Consider the following 18,970-nt stretch of genomic DNA (forward strand, 5'->3'; position numbering starts at 1 on the left):
ACCAGGTACGACACGGACACAGTTTAAGAAAAATTTACTAATCCATTAGTACTTCTGCCAGTATTGCAACAGACGTGAAAGGCAAACAGTTACAGTTTTAGAAAAACACGCTTTATACAATTAAAATATGAAACAAATCTCAAAAAAAAATCAGTGGCTGAGTAATAAGCCTGGAATTTCAGATCCAGTATTAGCACCTACAGTACCACCAAAAGCCAAAACACTTGATCTATTCCGCGGAATTTTTCTGTTTCTAAATTCAAGAATTCCTTCCACGATTGGACAGTGGTGCTCAGCACCAGGACATCCTTGCTTTGATAATGGAAAAGGATACAAGAGAAAAGTATCAAGCCAACCCAGTTTGTAAGAACTTAACTTTAGCAGGTATTGCTGAGGAATGTCGATGCATGGGAGATGCTAAGTAATGCACAGCTCTACTCTTCAATAGTGTGTCAGCAGACAGAGTTAAGACACCATCTTATACAACATCTAAGTTTGTCAAATCAGTGTTTTCCTATAAATTATATATAATAAATCCATAAAGAAACAGTTTTACACTTCACATATTAATCGGAGTAGGGTAGGAATTGTTTATTGGTTCAGCATCCATTTTACTGTACTTACTGTTTTATGCATGAATAGACCCCCCTCTTCTGATGAGCATTAACAGATGCAATAGCAACATATACACAGTAGTAGAAAAAACATTAGTATTAAAGTCCAGCTATTCCTCCCCCTTCTAGGAACAACCAAAACATTAAAACAAGAAACACTTTGCCTTCTAGTTTTCCATGAGAATCAGCACGGGAAGCTTAAAATGCTTGTTGCCTTGAGTCACTTCTCTCCAGGCAGAGGCACTGCATAGCCCCTCACTGCAATACTGAACAGGAGGGAAGGCCTTGTTTCCGGGAAATTCCCAACTCTGACTTGTAGCTTTCCAAAGCCCGACTGACGTACAGAAAGGTTTAATAACTAGGGAGGAACAGCACTGCACTTACGTGACTAAAACTAGACTTCTGTTGGGCCAAGCGCCTGGTTTCTTTCAGAAGAGAACGCAGCTTTATCACTTCTTTTTCTTGAAAAAACTAAGAAATAATCTCATTGCTTAAAAATTTGCCACAAAATGGATGCTGACCAGCTGGGTCACCCCATGTGGAACAGAGTTTTAGGAAGTTAGTCCTTGTAGTAGATGGCACTGTGGATCTGGCAGCAGAGAGAAGAATGATGCTCTAAAGTAGGAGGTAGGGGAACTTTGATACAGCAAGTCCACTGTTGAGCTATCTGCTAGAAAAGAAGTTTCATATTATTAGAAACTTTTAGAAAAAAGTGTACAAACCTTTACACAGATATATTGTGTTTTCTTAGAAGGCACACAGCAAGAAAACTAGGCTATGCAACAGAATATAGAAGCTCATCTTCTATCTGCTTGGAACCAATAAGGTAAAATGCAATTACTCATTGATTTGTTCAGGATTCTAGGGCTAATAGTAATAACTCCTAGGCAAAACACCTTGATTTCACAAGTGCTGGAAACACAGCAGCTTTTAAAGTAGAGCTTGCTACAAGGCACCTCTAAAACCAGGAAAAGTTCTATCCTTCACAGCATTAAAGGAAGAGCAGTCGCTATTATAGCGCCATCAATGATTTCTCTTGAATATTTCTTAATCTCTTATTCCATTAGTCTGAAAATTATTCAGGGATCCAAATAAGAGCTTAAATATTGTTCTATTTTAAAGTCTAGAATTTAAGGGTAAGCCTTAAGTTTGTCTACAATAATACAGCACAAGTTAGGTTTATATGTATTTGCACAAACAAGACCTGAATTTGTTAACTTTGTTAAGTTTTATGCCATCTGAACTGTATTAACATTCAGTGACACAATGCCAAGTATGGAATTTCTACATATTCAGAAAAGTGTAGCCACACAAGATTTATGTGAAGAGCCTTTGATTACATGCAGCAGTTGGATAAATATTTTGTCTCAGTAAGAGGGTCTACATCTTTGAGCACACAAAAAAAAGAAGGTGAGACTGGCATCTAATATAATGTTAATATGTACCTGAGACTCCACAGTTTTATCTTCCACTGCTCATACCTCTGTCTTCATAAATGGTAATTTCAATCTGCACAGAAAGGTTGTTAGGGAAACATACTATGGAAAGATTATGAAAATAAAAAAAAGTGGAGAAACATTATGATAGCAGAACTTTAGTCCTTGTGCTTCACACCTGCTGTTTCAGGGCTAGTTTCACAGCTACAAAACAAACAGAACTGTACGCCTAAGAGGTGTCTCATAAAATCAGTCTGTTGATACAGCCCAGGCCTGTTCTGAGAACAAGAACAAAAGATGCTGTATATGGAGAACTTGTGAGCCTTGCCATCTTCTCTTAAAACTCAGGAAAGGCTATGCACTGGACAAAAGGTAATGCTTCTGTGGTTCAGGTACTAATTCAACAGCCAAACTAAGAATGCTTTTACTCGAATGTTTTTGCAACTGCAAGGGATTAGGCTTAGCATGCATTTAATTGGCACACTCTGTTTCAGTTTGCTTCAGTGTCAACATTGACAAAACATGATGCAGGTAATTCATTCTATCCCTAGATTTGATGTAACTTTGCAACTAGTAAGGTAACATCTAGGCAAAACGCCTGCACTGTGGTTCAAGCACTGAAGTAAAAAGATTCCAATAAGCCACGCTACATCTAAGAGCAAGCACTAGTTTGGTATGATCAACTTACAGCAATGTGCTATGGCGAAGTTTTCACTAGAACATAGGCTGAGCATTGCAAATGAAGCCACAGCAATCTCTTGCTTTCATGACATCAATTTCAATCCCACCAATTTGGTCACTTTTTTCCCCAAAAAGCCAAACTTCATTTTCAGAGGTCACTGAAGTGGAGAAAGCATCTCATATGTTTGACGTTCTCTGTTTATACGTACTGTGTTTTCAATAGTCTCGAAGGAGAGATTCTAATACTGCATTTTTGTTGTATTTTATTAAAAAGTCTTCTGATGTGACAAGTCTTAGTGTATTAAAGTCTGACCAGAGAACAGCACGCAACTGGAGTAAAGAGATTAATCATGTATTCTGTAGTATTACAAATCAAGGATGACTAGAGGGTGCCATAGTAACAGAGAGAAACAGGTAGCATATCACAGATGGACGAGTCAGGAGAATCTTAGAAACCACAGAAGGATACAACTCTTAGTCCTCTTTCAATGGGATCTGTCAGAAGTAGGCCCTGAGGAGCATAGATCTTCTCATTCTGTTCCTGAATGAACTTGGCAATTTTCTTTAGAACCTGGTAACAGAACAGCCCAAAGGTCAGTTCCTTAAATCACGTTTCCCTAGAGCAACAGCCCAGCAGAATCACAAACATAACATCAGGACAGCCCAGCATCACAGTGCCAACACCCACCAAAGACAGAACTTGACAGATTCCCTGATGTATAACCGACCATTACACTGCGCAGTCTGACTAAAGTCTGTCTGATGCATACATGAAACAACCCTGCAGTAAGATCCAGACTCTAAATGGAATTTGCACAGCAATGGTGCAAGTCACAGAAAACCTACCAGGAAGTAAATATTTAACTGATGCCTGTGGACATCCTGCCTTCTAAGCAACACAATAAACAGAAGAAATGCACCTTTTCATAATGTGTTTCCATGCACAAGAAGATAGTATAGGCAGTCAGACAGGCCAGACACCCTTCAAGATAAGACTGGCCCCCAAGTTTTTCAGCTTCCGCATAAAGGTTATTCAGTGTTCGTACAGTCTCTTCAAACTGCTGCCTATCAATCTGCAAGAGAAAGTCAAATTTAGCCATCGCACTGCACCCGCCACATTTCAGAACTCACCGATGCCTTCAGATATCTGCCTTCATTTATTGCTGTTTGTGCTTCCATGCTTTTTTAGAAGCGTCACCTACTAACGTTTTAAACAGACACTGTGTTTAGAGCCAAAGTCTGGAGGACGCTGAGTTACAGGCCAGTAGTTCTTTGTTAAATATCCACCAAGCGATTAGACCCAGTCTGAATTCCAACACAATCTGAATGTAAAGCCATTAAGAGTAAAATAACTAAATCAAAGCACAATTCAAACGAGGGGGGAAAAATGGGTTAATTAACAAACATACAGAGATCTGGCAGATTAAGAAGAGCATTTAAGAAGTGAATTGATTGAGCTAACTCTAGATATCAATAACTCCTTGCTGGTCCTGAAGTGTTGGTCAAACAAGCTCTCTACAGAACACACAAAAAGCAACGAACAAAAACAAACGAACAAAAACACACACACAAAAAGGGGGAAAGTAGAAGAAAAGCACAACGACAGGAAGAAAAGACATCAGCAAGGAGCGGCTGTTTTGTTACTCTTGAAGATACCCCATCTGACCACATCAAGCCAAATGAAGGCACTCGAGATGGCACTCAGATGGTGTCTGCCGCACAGGATCAGCAGAGCTGTCTGGTCTCCACAAGAGAGGGCAGTGTTACAGCACCGTGGTGCAACAACGCACGCTTTATTCCCAAGGAAATAACAAGCTCATTCTACTTCACTGCCACAAGAGACATCTGTCCTCTGCAGCACTGCAGAACGCACAAACACCATCGTCTGAGGAACGTCGAAGAGAAGCATGAGCGATCTTTCACGCGTGTTTTGACCGTAAATTACGAACGCGTCCCCACCCCCGGCCAGGAGCGGCGCTCAGGCCGCACAACGCTTCTACGCCCGCCGCCAGCCCCCGCAGCAGGACGCGCCTCGCAGCCGCGCCCCCCTCCCGCTGCGCGCGGGGCAGGAGCGAAGAGCGAGGCTCGGGAAGCGCCGGCACCTCGAGACCCAGCGACCGCCCCGGGGGCCTCGGCAGCGCCCGGCGCGGGCCGGGGCCCGGGGACACCGCCCCCGCCCCGCCCCGCCCCCGCGGCCCGGCCCGGCCGCGCCTCCGCCGGTTCCCTCACCCGGTTCTCCAGCTCGGCCGGGAACTTGCTCTGGAACTGGCAGCGCGTCCCGCCGCTGTAGTCGCGCTGGATGAACACCTTGCCCGACACCGGCGCCTGCTGCGGCCTCATCGCGCCGCCCGCAGCGAGCCCCCCCCGCCCCGCCCCGCTCCGCTCCGCCCCGCCGCGCTCCGCCGGGCGCCGCCGCCTGCCGCCTGCCGCAAAGGCGCAGGCCCGGCTGCGGGCGGGACGAGGGCGGAAGTGCCGTGCCGCGCACGCGCCGCCCCCTCCCCGGCCCCAGGGAGCGGCAGTGCGCAAGCGCCAGCCGCCTCACCGGGCCTCTGCGCATGCGCGCACGTCGCCCGCGTCCCATTGGCTGCGTGGCGATCACTGCCCCTCCCCGTCACCTCACCCGGGCCGTCGCCCCGCCCCCTGAGGCCGTCGCGCCGCCCGCTGGGCCCGCCCCGCGCAGGGTCCCGCCGCCCGCCGGCTGCGCTGAGCCGGGCGCCCGCAGCGCTGCGGAGGGGGCGCCCCGTGCCCCTTGCCGTGCGCAGCGCCGTGCCCAGAGCGCTCTGTGTCTGCCGGTGACTCTTCTCCGTCCTTCAGAAGAAGCCGGTGCCGCTTTGCCGTGCGGTAACGAACTGCTCGTTTGGGGCTGGTGTTTGTACCGGTGGCTGCAGCCCCCGGCTGCGGGGGCTCCTCTGCGGGGGGAGGGGAACTGCCCGAGGGCAGTGCCCGCCCCCGGGGACCCCCCGTAAAGCCCCGCGGGGCAGCGACTCCTGGGGGGGGCTGCGGCTCCGCAGAGGAATCGCGGTCCTGAAGTTCACACGTTGCATCTTTTGGGCGGTAACGACGGTTTTCTGACGGTCGGGGGGAGCAGGGTGGGTGACCCGTTGGGTGATAAACTAGAGCTGATGGATACGGCGGTGCGCTGAAGGTCGAGAAGAAGGTTACTCAAGGGCATAGAGTGGGAACCAGTTAGAGTTCGAAGTGGGAACAGGTAAGAGGAAGTTGCTAGGCTCGGACGAGCCTATAGAGAGTGGCAAGACCCACGCGTGACCAAAAGGAATGCACCAGTCACAAGTCTGTACCTATGCGTGCTGGCCGCGTGTAGCTGGCTCAGAAGCTATAGAATATCTTGCGTTGGAACAATAAAGGGTCTCCATTTCTTGACTTTCTTGGAGTCCGTGTCTCCCTTCCCTTCAAATGGTGACCGCGACGTGATTCGCGGAGGAGCAGCGCTGCAAGGAGTGTCCGAAGGGAACCCAGCCGAACGAGGCGAGCTCGCAGCCGGACTGCAGCTTCAACCCCGGGACATCACCTGGAAGGCAGGTGAGCGGCTGGGCATTAATCATGGGAGCTAACCTCTCTGCGGAGGAAGAGGCCATAGTAAAATTGCTAACGCAACTATTAATAAAAAGGGGAGTAAAATATGATCCATTTAAGATAAAGCTGCTGTTGAAATTTTTGCAAAAGCAAGGGGTCCCCTCGACAGTCTCCGCAGTATTTGATGTAAAAACTTGGGACCAAGCGGGGGAAAAAATATGGGAAGCAGCGTCCATTGGGATTACTAATGCCGCTGAGGTTATGACTACGTGGCGCCTGGTAACTGAGACTTTAAGGGCATGGCAGGCGGAAAAGAAGGTACAGAACGCCGCTGCCCAGGCGATCCTGACAGCGGCTCCAGGATCAGAGTCGGATAAGCCACCAGAACAGTACAATTTAATAGATCTGGGGGATGACCAGGAAGAGGGTCGCGGACCCACACTGCTAAACCCTACTCTGCGAACCCCCTCGGCTCCCACATTGCCTCCCCTTAACAGTGCCTCCTTGGGAGCTTGAGTTTTTGATCCACGGGAACGATGGGAGCAGGTGTGCCGGGAGGCGCTAAAGGACGGGGACCCGGTAGGAATGGCTTTCCCGGTACAAGTGCAACCCAACGGCCCAAATGAGTATAACGCTTTCCAGTGGGACCTGATTAAAGAATTAAGAAAGACTGTGACCACATATGGGCTACACGCACCACTTAATCATTGTTAGAAAATGTTATGACTGGTCAACTGTTGGTGCCGTACGATTGCCGCCAGATAGCCGCGATGATCTTAACGCCAACACAAAAATTACTCTGGGAGCAAAAATGGAAAGAAGGGTGCGAATTAGCTGCCCTGGGTAACATGGAACGACAGCCTGGCGACCCCCTCTGGGGAGCCGGGATCCCACAGTTAGTGGGGACTGAGCCGTTACTAGATCCGAGATTGCAGGCTAGGCTCAACGATGCCATCCTGCGGCAGTCCGCGTCTTTGGCCCTCCAGGCTATGCTGAAGTTGCGTGAAGTTGGAAAGGTCGAACCCTCATTTACTAGCATCAGGCAACAAGTTAGCGAGCCTTATATGCAATTCATTGATCGATTGCGAGATGCTTTGGACAAACAAATTGACAATCGCGAGGAGAAAGAGGCCCTTATGCTTAAACTGGCTGTGGAAAATGCGAATACAGACTGTAAAAAGGTGCTTCAAGCTCTACTTGTCAATACCACATTAGTACAAATAATAGAGGCATGTAATCGAGTTGGGTCCATAGAACACCATACTGCCGCTTTGGCCGGAGCTTTTGCTGCGGCACTTCAAATTGGAGGTAAACGGTGTTTCCGCCAAGCCCCGGGACATTTTGCTGCTGAATGCCCACAGCGGGGTGCGGGAGGGGGACTGGTAACCCTGCTCCTCCTGCTGCTTGCCCACGGTGCGGCAAGGGATGGCACTGGGCCAGCCAGTGCCGTTCGAAGTATAATGCAGAGGGACAACCTTTACAACCGCGGAAGGGAAATGGGAAGCGGAGCGTGAGGTGAGGCCGTGCGACGACACAAGTGCTCCGGCCCTCCGTTGTGGGCGGGCCATCCTCGCGGAATTCACCACCCCAGTGATGATGACCGCTGGACCACAACCACAGCAGACCACTGCTCCAGTAACTCCACCGACTACGTCACTGTGGACTCCCTCACCGCCAAAACCCGAGGAAGCGCCGGATTGGATGTCTCCACAGTAGAGGACTGCGCCCTTTGGGACACTCAGGTGCGCAAAATAATGCTGAACGTTAAGGGACCAATAGGTAAAGGATATAGCGCGCTCCTGTTGGGACGGTCAAGCACCACCTTAAGGACTTTTTGTACTGCCTGGAGTTATTGATGCTGATTATGAAGGGGTCATACAAGCCATGGCATGGACTCCCTCGCCACCGATGCTTGTGCCAAAGGGTACCATAATTGCCCAGTTGATATTATTTAAAGCAACGGTTCCCCAAGCAGAACAGTGCAAGCGACGTGACGGGGGCTTCGGGTCAACAGGACCCCCATCAGTCTTATGGGCCTCGACCATTGCCACCAAAAGACCTATATTGACCCTGATGCTATGTCACCCAATATTACGCGTTTAATATTTTATATTGATGGTGTTAATGGATACAGGGGCGGATGTAACAGTAATAGCCCTAAAGGACTGGCCCAGCAGATGGCCATTGGGTTCAACTGCAAAAGGCCTTATGGGGGTAGGTGGTGTTTCCGATACTTACCAGAGTAAGTATATACTTACCGTTAAGACTCACAAAGGTTCGGCATAGCATGTTCGGACATATGCTGCCCCAATACCTGTCAGCCTCCTGGGAAGAGACGTGATGGGGCAGGGCAATTTCACGCACAAGACAGGCATCCCACACTCACCCACAGGACAAGCCATAGTAGAACGAGTCCACCGCACAATAAAAAACCTGCTAGCAAAACAAAAACGGGGAGACTCAAGAGACACCACAGAATAGGTTAGCTAAAGTAATCTATGTTATGAATCATTTAACACTACCCTTTCAACACGAAGATATACCACCCATTATTAAGTATTTTAAAACAATGGAATCAGGACTAACGTCAGTTAAAACAGGAAAAGCAATGGTTATGATGCGAAACTTGGATACCGGTGGGTGGGAATGACCATACCAGCTGATAACCTGGGGGCGAGGGTATGCTTGTGTCTCCACAGGACAAGGACCACGATGGGTGCCAGCCCGTGGCATGTGGCCTTGGTTGGGACCACCGCCCTCCTCCACCTCTGCAGTTTCAGCGCCGCATGGGTCTCAATCCAGCCCAGATGAAACATTTGGGTCACCCTCGCCAACATGACGGAACAGGACCACGTGTGTCTCTCTATGGCCAGCGCGGGCAATCCATTCATGACCTGCTTGGTCGGGATTCCGCTATCAGATAACGAACTTACAGCTTTGGTCAACGGTACGGGAATAGGGGCAATCCTTACGGCAGGGCGGAACGCCTCTGATACAGGAAACGCCTCTAGGGAGGCAATGAACAACTGGGATGGCTGGGCTGCCACCTCACCGATAGCCCCATTAGAGCCTCAGGAGCTAGACATGTTAGGGAGTGTTAATGCACTTGCCTGCCTAAAATTCAATTATACTGGGTAAAATATCACCGCGGTCAATATAACGGCTAGTCTATCTGTATAGCAGAATGAATCTGAATGGTGCAATTACACCACCCCTAATATATCGAGGTCCTCAAATGCACCCTTGGCCTTGCCAACCAGAGTGTTCCTTATTTGCGGGGACCAAGCTTGGCAAGGTATTCCCTCTCATATTGTAGGAGGACCTTGCACCTTGGGACGCTTAACCTTATTGACACCCAACACGTCTATGATCTTGAATATCACCAAGATCCATGGACGACCAAAACGATCAGTTATTCATTTCCAGGAAGACTGTAGGAATAATTTGGACTTTTGGGAGGCGGATAAAGTTATCGCAGCCTCCATCCTTGCACCTGGTGTCGCTGTCTCCCATGCCTTGACAACGCTTAATAAATTAGGGTGTTGGTTTGCCAAACAAAACAACGCCACGTCTGCTGCATTAAGTGCTTTGCTGGCAGATACGGATTCCATTATGCACGCCACTCTGCAAAATAGAGCAGCTATTGATTTTCTGCTATTAGCCCAAGGTCATGGGTGTGAAGAATTTGAAGGCATGTGCTTTATGAATCTGAGCGACAATTCTCAGATGGTATTTCTTAAAAAAATGAATGAGTTGTCTGATAAGCTAACAACAAGCTCACTGGAATTGCAGGCATGGCTAAAAGGATTAGGAATAACTGGGTGGTTGATGGGGTTGGTAAAAGGGGTGCTTATTTTGCTTATTGCATTTGTTGCAGTTATAGTAGTTGTACCATGCCTGTTGCAATGTTTGCAAAAAATGATTAATCACTCGATACGCACGATCTGGCTTGTAGAAACAAAAAAAGGGGGAATTATGGGTGACCCGTTCGGTGATAAACTAGAGCTGATTGATACGGCGGTGCACTAAAGGTCAAGAAGAAGGTTACTCAAGGGCATAGAGTGGTAACCAGTTAGAGTTAGAGGAAGTGGGAACAGGTAAGAGGAAGTTGCTAGGCTCGGACGAGCCTATAGAGAGTGGCAAGACCCACGCGTGACCAAAAGGAATGCACCAGTCACAAGTCTGTACCTATGCGTGCTGGCCGCGTGTAGCTGGCTCAGAAGCTATAGAATATCTTGCGTTGGAGCAATAAAGGGTCTCCATTTCTTGACTTTCTTGGAGTCCGCGTCTCCTTTCCCTTCAGAGCAGAAATAATTAAGCAGGGCCACAGCGATTGTTTCCTGGTACCTGACAGCTGGAGATCAGTCTGGCAGGAATTCATTGTGCTCTTCTGCTAATTTATCAGCTTTTTAGCAGGAAAAAATGGAAATGTGTGCTCCTCCTACCACAGGGAGTACAGAAATCTGTTTTCAGAGGAGCAGCTCTCCCACCCCAAACAGATCTGTGAGTCTGTGGCAAATAAATGGCAGGAACGGCTGCTGGGCTTACCGGGAATACACAGCGGGGTGGCAGACAGGGCCCGCGGGTGTCTGAGTGCATGGGGACAGGAAGCAGCACAACACAATTTTAAAGATACCCTTTTTTGTTTGCATTTTGCCTTTGTGTTTTAGCTCTTGAAGTGGAATTTGTCTGGGAAGCTGGGAAGGCTACGGGAAGGGGATGCACCCAGCGAGGGTGGATACAGCCAGGCCTCCCGGCTGTGTGCTGGGCACGGCTTAAGAGAGCTGGGGGCCCGCCCTGGGAGGTTCAAGGCTTCCACAAATCCAACACTGCTAGCATTTGCAATTTTCCCTTTCCACATTGGCCGGGCTGGGATGCTTCATTCATGTCCTCGTCCTAGGTTAGGGGGCACCTGGCCGTTGGAGGACCCCTGCCTGGTGGTGGGCTCTCAGCTGGCGCTGCTGCCAGCCTCCAGCATCTGCAGCCTCAGGGCGCAGGTGGCCCTGGGGAGAAGCAAGGCACAGCTGGCAACAGATGGCCCCGCTTCGCAAGCAAGGCAGAACATGGGTTTGCTTTTCTAGCAAAGCAATTCTGGATTTGGATTTCTCTTGGCTGTCACAAGGTGATTTTGGCCTTCCACGGGGAGGTGGGATGGATCCTGTTATGCCTGGCTTAAAGCTTGGCACAAGGTCTTGCAAGTGTCAGGACAGCATGGGTAATGTGTATCTATGAGGCTGCAAATTACCCCTCTCCCACAGTCGGTAGGTATTTACAGAGGAAGCAGGTTTCTGATAAAAGCAGACAAAAATGTATATATACTGAGGTCAGCTGGAAGCTGAAGCCAGATGAACTCAGGCTTTAATGGAAGGGCAATTAACTGTTGAAACAGCTTGCTGGTGGTCAGGGAGTATTCTCCATCACCCGTTGTCTCCTGATTTCCAGGCTGAGAGGCCCTAAGTGGTGGGTTGGCGTAGGAGTCCCGCGTGGTCTCTCAGATCTGCAAGGGTTCAGCATCCTTACATCCCATCCGCTGCTGAGACTGTGAATCATTTGTTGTCCCCTGCCAACTGCACCACAATTCAACATGGAAGAAATAAACACAAGAATGATGTATTTACTTATTTTTTCACAGAACATAATAAGCAGCCTCCATGCCATGCTCCAGACAAGACCAGAAATTTTGCAACGATAAAATACAGTGAACAGCACCATAGCTGTCTGCAGCCACACGGCTCCGGGGACACATCTGGAAGGTCTCCCCAGTTGGGGCTGGCAGCGGCCGAGCTTCACGGCCAGCTGGGGACGGGGACCAGCACAGGTTGCTGAGCTGCCCCCAGCCGCTGCATCCCTGCTGCAGGTTGCGGAGGAACTGGGCACCCCAGCCTTTTCTGGGGCCCGGGCACTCTTTCTTGTGCTAAACAGTTTGTAAATGTGTAAGTGCTTCTGATTTGCTTAGGGAAGAGTTAAAAAGTGGGAAAAGAAAGAAAAGGAAAGAAATCCGGCAAAGTGGTGAGCTGCCCCAGGAACCTGGGTATCAGCTGCTGCTGCTCTCACCTCACCCTCCAGCCCCCCCTCTCCCTCTCCCATAGGAACAGCCTGAACTAATTAACCCTCTAGCACTCCATAATGAAGGCTAATAAACACCTAATGGGGTTGCTTGAACAAACAGTCTCCTCACGGGCTCTAGGAAACTCCAAGTCACTTGCAGGAGGCTGGGGAAGAGCAGGGAGCGCGGCACTGCGTCTCCTCGCGCACCCAGCTCCTGCAGCCTGGTCTTGCTGCCCTTCGGCTGCCCGCAGCCTGGCTTCCCCCACCGGCTGGGATCTTCCTGCTCTAAGAGGGTTCCTGGTGTGCGAGCTGAGAGCGCTGCCAGCTCTGTGGACCTGTGCTTGCCCCTCTCCAGCCTCACCTGGTCAGTTTGCCTTGCTCACCTCTGGCGCGGTGCTGAGCATCCCCTGGGACCCCCGCTCCCTGGCTGGGTGCAGCTCCCAGCTGTGCAGACCTTCCCCGCGCCGTCCTCACCAGGGGACGAGCTCCGCTGGGCTGTGGGGCCCCGCTTCCGCCACGAGGCTTGCCTTCGAGCAGCCGCACGCCATGGGCGAGCTGCCCTGGGCAGGGGCTGGTGGAAATCCCCCGATGCAGGCAGGTGCCGTGCCCTCCCTGGGGACCCAGGTCACGGCCTGGTGATGGCAAATTGGGGCGATCCTTGCTGCGAGTGAGGTGATCAGCATCTCAGCCTATGCATCGCGGTGTGCTGGTGGGCTTCTGTGGATGGGTTTGTTCAGGATTACGAGCCCAAGTTCTGAAGGAAGCACACTCAGAAATAATCGGCTGTAAATACTGTACCAGATGGACTGCATCTTCCTAACCTTTAGCTGGTTCCAATGTGCAAACAGTTAAGATCATGATGTTAACATTTTCTCAGATGTTTTATGTGTGTATAAAATATTCTGAAAGAATGTGCTTTTGAATGCAGAGTTTGATCCAATTACAATTTTACTAGAGTTTATAGAAACATAAAAAATATGTTTTCAGGGTGTCTGAGATCCTGCTGGCCTTTGTAGTAAACTCTGAAGCCCTTGCAGTGGAATATAATTGCTACTACATAGGAGATGGTCAGTGGAATATTTATGGTCAGGTAAATGTGTTAATTCTTCAGTCCTGTACTTGGTCTCCTCTGCAGATGGATAATATAGGGTCACTTAAAAACAAATATTTTCCATCTCTGCACCAAATTCTTTTGATTTCTGTTGAGGCTAAAGGCTTGGCTCCTGCAGACGTCAATGGATTTGAAAGACACTAAAAATACAACTTAAGAGCTCAGGACAACGATTCAGTGGGGTGAGTTGCTTAGCTTATCTCCCAGCAAGTGCAAGAATAGATCTCCCTTATCCTGCATGGCGACTGCAGCCTCTTACGGGCAGGTTTCCCAGAGATTTAAGTGAGAATATGTTTTTCCCTGGCTTAGCTGCAAGGCTGAATTAAGGAAGGACACAAATGGAGTTTAATGGATGTTCATTTAAAGATATCCACTGTCATGCTTTTGGAATAGAAAAGATGGCAAACTGTGATCAGTGGGGATCTTCTAGGTTTGCTGTGTTACCGTGAAGGCTAAGCCTGGAAATGGTAATCATGCGATCCGTCCATTTCTGAAAGATGCGTTTATTGTTTCAACATTTTATGACACCGTGTGTAAGCAGTTCATAATTTTAACAGGCGTCTTCTAATTCACCGTTTTTGAATAGGAATAAGACTGTTAAAGTTATATAGCAAGTGTGCATGAAATCATAACTAAAGGTAGTAAATTACCCTGTTAAAGAGGCAGAAGCAGTCTCTGTCTCGCAGCTGCACGCCGGAAGCCCCGGAGTTGCTCAGCCCCGTCAGACAAGAGCTCGGTGCTTTGGAGGGCTGCACCCTGGGGACTGCGTCTGTGCCCGCAGCGCCGCGCAGAGGCAGGGAAACCCCGGCCTCGTCCTGCACAGGGAGCCCTGTGGACGTCACGCAGCGGGGCCGATGCAAGTTGGGGAACTCGAACGGCCCTGTCAGCTTAATGCAATTACTCTTCTATGGACGCTCACGCACCTCTAAGGAAAACAGCGGTACATAAAAGCCAGGGATTCTGGAAAGCCGCCCTGCCGATCCCCAGTCTTGTGGTGGTGCTTTCCAGCAGCTGGCAGACCTCAGCTCCCAAACGGCTCCAGGGTCGCTTCGGGGCCACTGAAAGAGGGCAGCAGCTTGTCCCGTGCTGCAAGAGGTCAGGGACCTGGCAGAGGAAGCGCTGTCCCTGCCTGCAGCAGGCAGCAACACTGGCCCTGCAGCGGGTCCTGAGCTGCTGGCAGAGTCCCATGGGACAGGGGCCGTGCGGGCAGGAGGCTCCCGTGGCCCGGTGCTGCCTGGGAAGGTAATTTGAACCTGCATCAGTGGGTATCTCGCTCAGTGTTTACACAGAAAAAGCAAGCGCAAAGAACAGGATTGTATTTGTTTTTTTTTTAAGTCAAACCAGCTGTGATCGAAAAGCTGCAGATCCTGCCTCTGAGAAATACCAACCGTTGCTGCTGCTTGCGGCTGCTGCTCCCCTTGCCTCGTGGGGTCTGGCTGCTCTCCACTGCAACCCCTGGGTGTCGAGCTGCTGGGCGCAGCCGGATTGTGGGATGCGGCAGGGGCACAGCCAAGGGGCTGCTGCCTGCGCCGGGGCTGGATGGGGCTGGTTCACAGATGGGTGCGAGCCTGAGGCTCCGGTGAGCCTGGCTGGCTTGGCATCGCACCTGGCCCTGGGAAGGACCACTGGCGTGGTTTGGCCGTCTCTGGGTGCTCCCTGCGGCAGCTCCGATGCGGCGGGTGCTGGCGACGGAGCTCCTGCACGCTGCAGGGCCCAGGTCCTGGCTCCTCTCCTGCCGGGACCCGCCGGCGGGGCTGAGGTGCTGGAGAGGCACCGAGCCGATTCTGTGAATCTGCGGGGCGTTCTCCAGCCTGACACGACCGAACGCGGAAACCCGGGGCTGGCGGAGGAGACAGAAGAACTAGAAACAAAGAGTCTTTCAGGCCACCTAATGCAGTGTAGATCCAAGAGGACAAATCGAATTTACAGGCATAGCTTAGATTGGGAGATATGCTTGCAAAGCCAATTTGTTTCGTTTTATAGGCCTGAAAGATTCTAAGCTGGGGCTCCCTGTATGGTTTGAATTAGGTTTGGATAGTGGTGCTCTGGAAAGCTAGGTTTGGAGGGGTTTTCGTGCAGTACATTTGTAGTTGAATAGGGGCCATCTAGTGCTTTTGCAATGCTTTTAAACAAAATAATCCCATGTCTGCCCCAAAACGAAGCTTCCACCTGGTTAAGAAAATAATGAATATTTGAAAATGGAAGTATCTCTCGTATTAGATACTTTGGATTAAGGTTCAACACATCTATCAACAGAGAAAGTGAGAATTTCAAAGGGTGCTTTTTTTTTGGCCTTTTTTTTTTTTTTAAATCCTGCCACTTTGTATCTGTGCTGTTAATACATTTATCAGTTTTGTTGTCCACGACTGTGCAAAACACAAAAGCTATAGGGAACTGCTGTGTGGGACCTCAGCAACAAGGAAGCTTTAACAGGCTGCCACAGGGTCTGCTGGTGGAGATGCTCCCGCGGCCGACAGGCTCAGGTGCTCTGCGAGGAAGCTTCCAAGGGGCTGTTTTGGCTGCTGCTGTCTCTGCGCAGAGCAGACGATGTCTGAGAACCAGTCCCTCTCCTAGCACGGAAATAAGAAGCGGCCGGGCAAAGCGCTGCGGCTGTTGGTTTTATTCCCTCCTCTGGCCGGGTGAGCAGGACCGTTCCCTGGTGGCGGCGGTCCCGGTGCAGGCTGAGCCCACCCCGCTGCCGCCGGGCACCCGTCCCCGTGCCGCCGGTGCCCCAGCCCCCGGCACCTTCCTCTGGCACGGGTGGGAACCCGGCCGAGTACCGTCCTCCAGCACGAGGAGGCTCCCAGGCCTGCCAGCTCTGGGATACTTCTGCACCCTGCGAGCCCCAGGGAGCAAGGCGACTGTCTCGGCAGAGGGATAAGCCCCTGGCTCCCACTGCGACGCTCGGCTGCCAGAAAAGTTCCCCGGGAAGTAGCACAATCTTTGTTTGGTCATTAAAGCAGAAAAAGAGAGAGGGAATCTTAGGAAATGCTTGAAACGATTAGGTGATCTTAACTCTAAGGAGCTAAACAAATGCAAAGCAATCTCCCCCCGCCCCGGCCCCCGGCCCCCAGCCCCTCGTGCTGCTGTAGAATGTAATCTCATTTCTAAACACACAATTACAGAAAATAAAAAGAAAAGAAAAGAATAATTAATTTCTGCTTCCTCATGCAAATCCTCTGACCAATCATTTAGGGATCAGGGGCAATTCAGCTTCTTGTGCAAATTCCAAGCTGAAGGCCTGAAAAAAAGCAAGTGAATAGATTTGCTTTTCTAAGAACCAGAATTAACAAAGGTTCCATTTTCCATGGTTATGTGCCTGGCCAGACAGCTCTTGCTGACAAGCTCTCAAAAAACATGTGTTGGCCTGTTGAAAAGGCCCCAGTGTTGACTGACAGACAATTGAAGTGACAAATTGTTTCATTGTACTTGGCAGGGAGAGCGCTGTATTAGATAATTATGGCGAGGAGGGAAGCGGCAGGTCACAGGTCAGAAGACACGTCTGACCCTGTTTTCTGAAAGCCCTGAAAGGAGCCCGCTCTCGGGAGAGCAGCACGGCGCTGCCGGCGGTTTCTCTTCCCGTTGCGGTGATTAAGAGCTAACGAAGACGGAGAGGGTCCGGGCTTGCTCCCTGCTCGCCCCATCCCGGCTCCGGTGGGTCGGCGCCGTGTGCCGGCGCGCGGTGCCGCGAGGCCTGCTGCACCTCGCCGCTACCCGCTGGGAGCGCGGGCGCTGCCCCTGCGCCCGCTGTGCCGCCCCGGTTCGCGCCGCCGTCCCGGCAGCTCCCCGTTTCAGACCTGCAGCCGACGTCCTGGTGCCTGAGCCCCGCAGCTCGCGCTGGTGCGGGGACGCCGAGTGCCGGCGGGGCCAGCGCGTGCTCCTGAGGCCGGGGTTTTGCTGGCTGCGGCACAGTGCAGCTAATAATTATTGAAGCCTCTCTCCCGCCATCGAAATAAAATACGGTATGGAATCACGGCACAGCTACTCCATTGAGAGCGCTGCTCAACTGAGTAATACCAATAATTCAAAACAGATGAGCCGAAGGCTCGAACACTATAGACTTAGTATCCTGATCTGCCCTGACCCCTGGCACTCGCTGAAAGTTACCTTGAGACTCGCCAGAGCTCTTTGTGACTTCTGTGAGGGTTATTTATTGCAAAGTCATAAATATTTGTTATGGATTTTCTCCATCAATCTACAAAATGAATTAGGTTAGAAAAAATTTATGTACTTGGATTTTGGGCATGTGTTTCTCAGGCAGGGGAGAAAAAGTAGGATCTCCATTGTGCAGAGGACGGGCTGCTGCAGAGCTCTGGGCTCTGCTGCCTGCGTTAATTAATTCCCTTCCGCAAACAGTTTAAAATGCACAGTATAGTTGAGAAGGGGGGGAGGGAGAGAAGAGGCTCTTCTTTACTTCTCTCTTAAAATCTTCCATAAAACTATTTATGGGGGAAGGAAAATCTATTTCCCTCTCCTCCCTCCTGGATGCACTGCCAGCCCACTCAAAAACTGAAACTTTCAGCTTTCTGTCCCCAGAAAATCCACCTCGAGCCAACATCTCCCGGTCTCCTTCTGAGACCGGCACCAGCTGGGTGCAGCCGGGATGGGGAGGAGCGCCGGACCCCTTCCTCTCTGCCCCAACACACAGCTGCCTCAGGGCAAAGCCACCATGTTTTCCCACCCCTTGTTGGAGAGGACATGGGAGCAGGGGTGCTCCTGCCCTGCAGGGACTTTCCTTGTAAATTAAAAAGCTTTTATTCAGAAAAGCACTAAAGCAAGACCTTGACTTCCAGGATGCTCTGGAGGTCCCTTGGTGTGGTAGGATTCAGGCCCTGGTGGATGTGGCACCGGGTTGCTGCCCGGGTCTGGAGGGAGTGAGTGGGGGCTGAAAGGCTGCGGTGTGTGGGAGAGGGGCCCTGTGGCTCTGGGGATGCTGCGGATGGCACGGGGCGCTGAAAGCAGCAGAAAGCGTGTGCCCTGCTGGGGCTGGCGCTCTGTGCACAGGCCTGGCGCAGCAGCATCCTCCCCACCAGCCTCAAACAGCACAAAGCCTCCAGCCTGTTTTTGTGGTATCTGGTGCTTCTGCGCTGCCATCCTTGCAGCCATTGAGGGTCTGGATATGCAATAAAATGGTAGCCTACCTTATATCAGAGCTGCTCTTTCATGTGCTGGTGTGAAGCGAGATACACACTGGCTCTTCAGGACGTAGGTTTCTTTTTTTTGCATGAGTTTTACAGGAACCCTCCAAAATTCCAGAATCTCTGGAAGCCACAAGTCATACCAATACTTTTAAGCTCTTGGCACTGTGGCTAATGAGCTGCTATGTTACTAGGCTATTGCTAACAATTACATTGGGCTGCATTTTTTGTTGTTAAGATTGTGGCAGCTGTGCTTGCCCAGTGTGCGACGTCACCAAGCCCAGGACAGAATCTGCCTCAGTTTGGAGCGTTTTTGTGCTGGCTTTTCCTGTCTGTACATCACCCAGTTTCCATGGCCATGGACCAGGATGGATGATGGGCGCTTCTGCCTGGTGGAAGTGGCTGCAT

The 18,970-nt window shown here is 50.6% G+C and overlaps 1 protein-coding gene and 1 long non-coding RNA gene across 3 annotated transcripts; one reads left to right on the forward strand and one right to left on the reverse strand.

Moving 5' to 3' along the window:
- Positions 1-17: 17 nt before the first annotated feature.
- On the reverse strand, positions 18-5,186 carry GOLGA7 (golgin A7). 2 transcript variants are annotated; one of them, XM_066983379.1, is made up of 5 exons: positions 4,961-5,186; positions 3,652-3,804; positions 3,201-3,302; positions 2,060-2,123; positions 18-1,284 (listed from the first exon to the last, which is right to left on the reverse strand). In XM_066983379.1, the coding sequence occupies exons 1-4, from the start codon at positions 5,069-5,071 to the stop codon at positions 2,076-2,078; spliced, it is 414 nt and encodes a 137-aa protein (XP_066839480.1). In that variant the 5' UTR covers positions 5,072-5,186; the 3' UTR covers positions 18-1,284; positions 2,060-2,075. The 2 variants fall into 2 exon arrangements, with proteins under 2 accessions (XP_066839480.1, XP_066839481.1); XM_066983380.1 differs by having other exon boundaries at positions 18-1,281; positions 4,961-5,185.
- Positions 5,187-5,303: 117 nt separating this feature from the next.
- On the forward strand, positions 5,304-10,535 carry LOC125179922 (uncharacterized). The gene is made up of 2 exons (XR_007157993.2): positions 5,304-6,271; positions 8,965-10,535. It is a non-coding gene; the product is annotated as an uncharacterized lncRNA (long non-coding RNA).
- Positions 10,536-18,970: the final 8,435 nt, after the last annotated feature.

Source organism: Anser cygnoides, chromosome 26, assembly GCF_040182565.1.
Source record: "Anser cygnoides isolate HZ-2024a breed goose chromosome 26, Taihu_goose_T2T_genome, whole genome shotgun sequence".
NCBI classification, from domain to species: Eukaryota; Metazoa; Chordata; class Aves; order Anseriformes; family Anatidae; genus Anser; species Anser cygnoides.

Bases quoted from the DNA above. Each gene is read 5' to 3' on its own strand.
- GOLGA7 (XM_066983379.1), bottom strand. From the start codon at position 5,071: ATGAGGCCGCAGCAGGCGCCGGTGTCGGGCAAGGTGTTCATCCAGCGC. The intron at 3,303-3,651 runs GTGCATTTCTTC...TTCTGTTACCAG, and splicing joins TGGAAACACATTATGAAAAG to GTTCTAAAGAAAATTGCCAA. The intron at 2,124-3,200 runs GTATCCTTCTGT...CTTTCTGTGCAG, and splicing joins TTGAAAGAGGACTAAGAGTT to ATTGAAATTACCATTTATGA.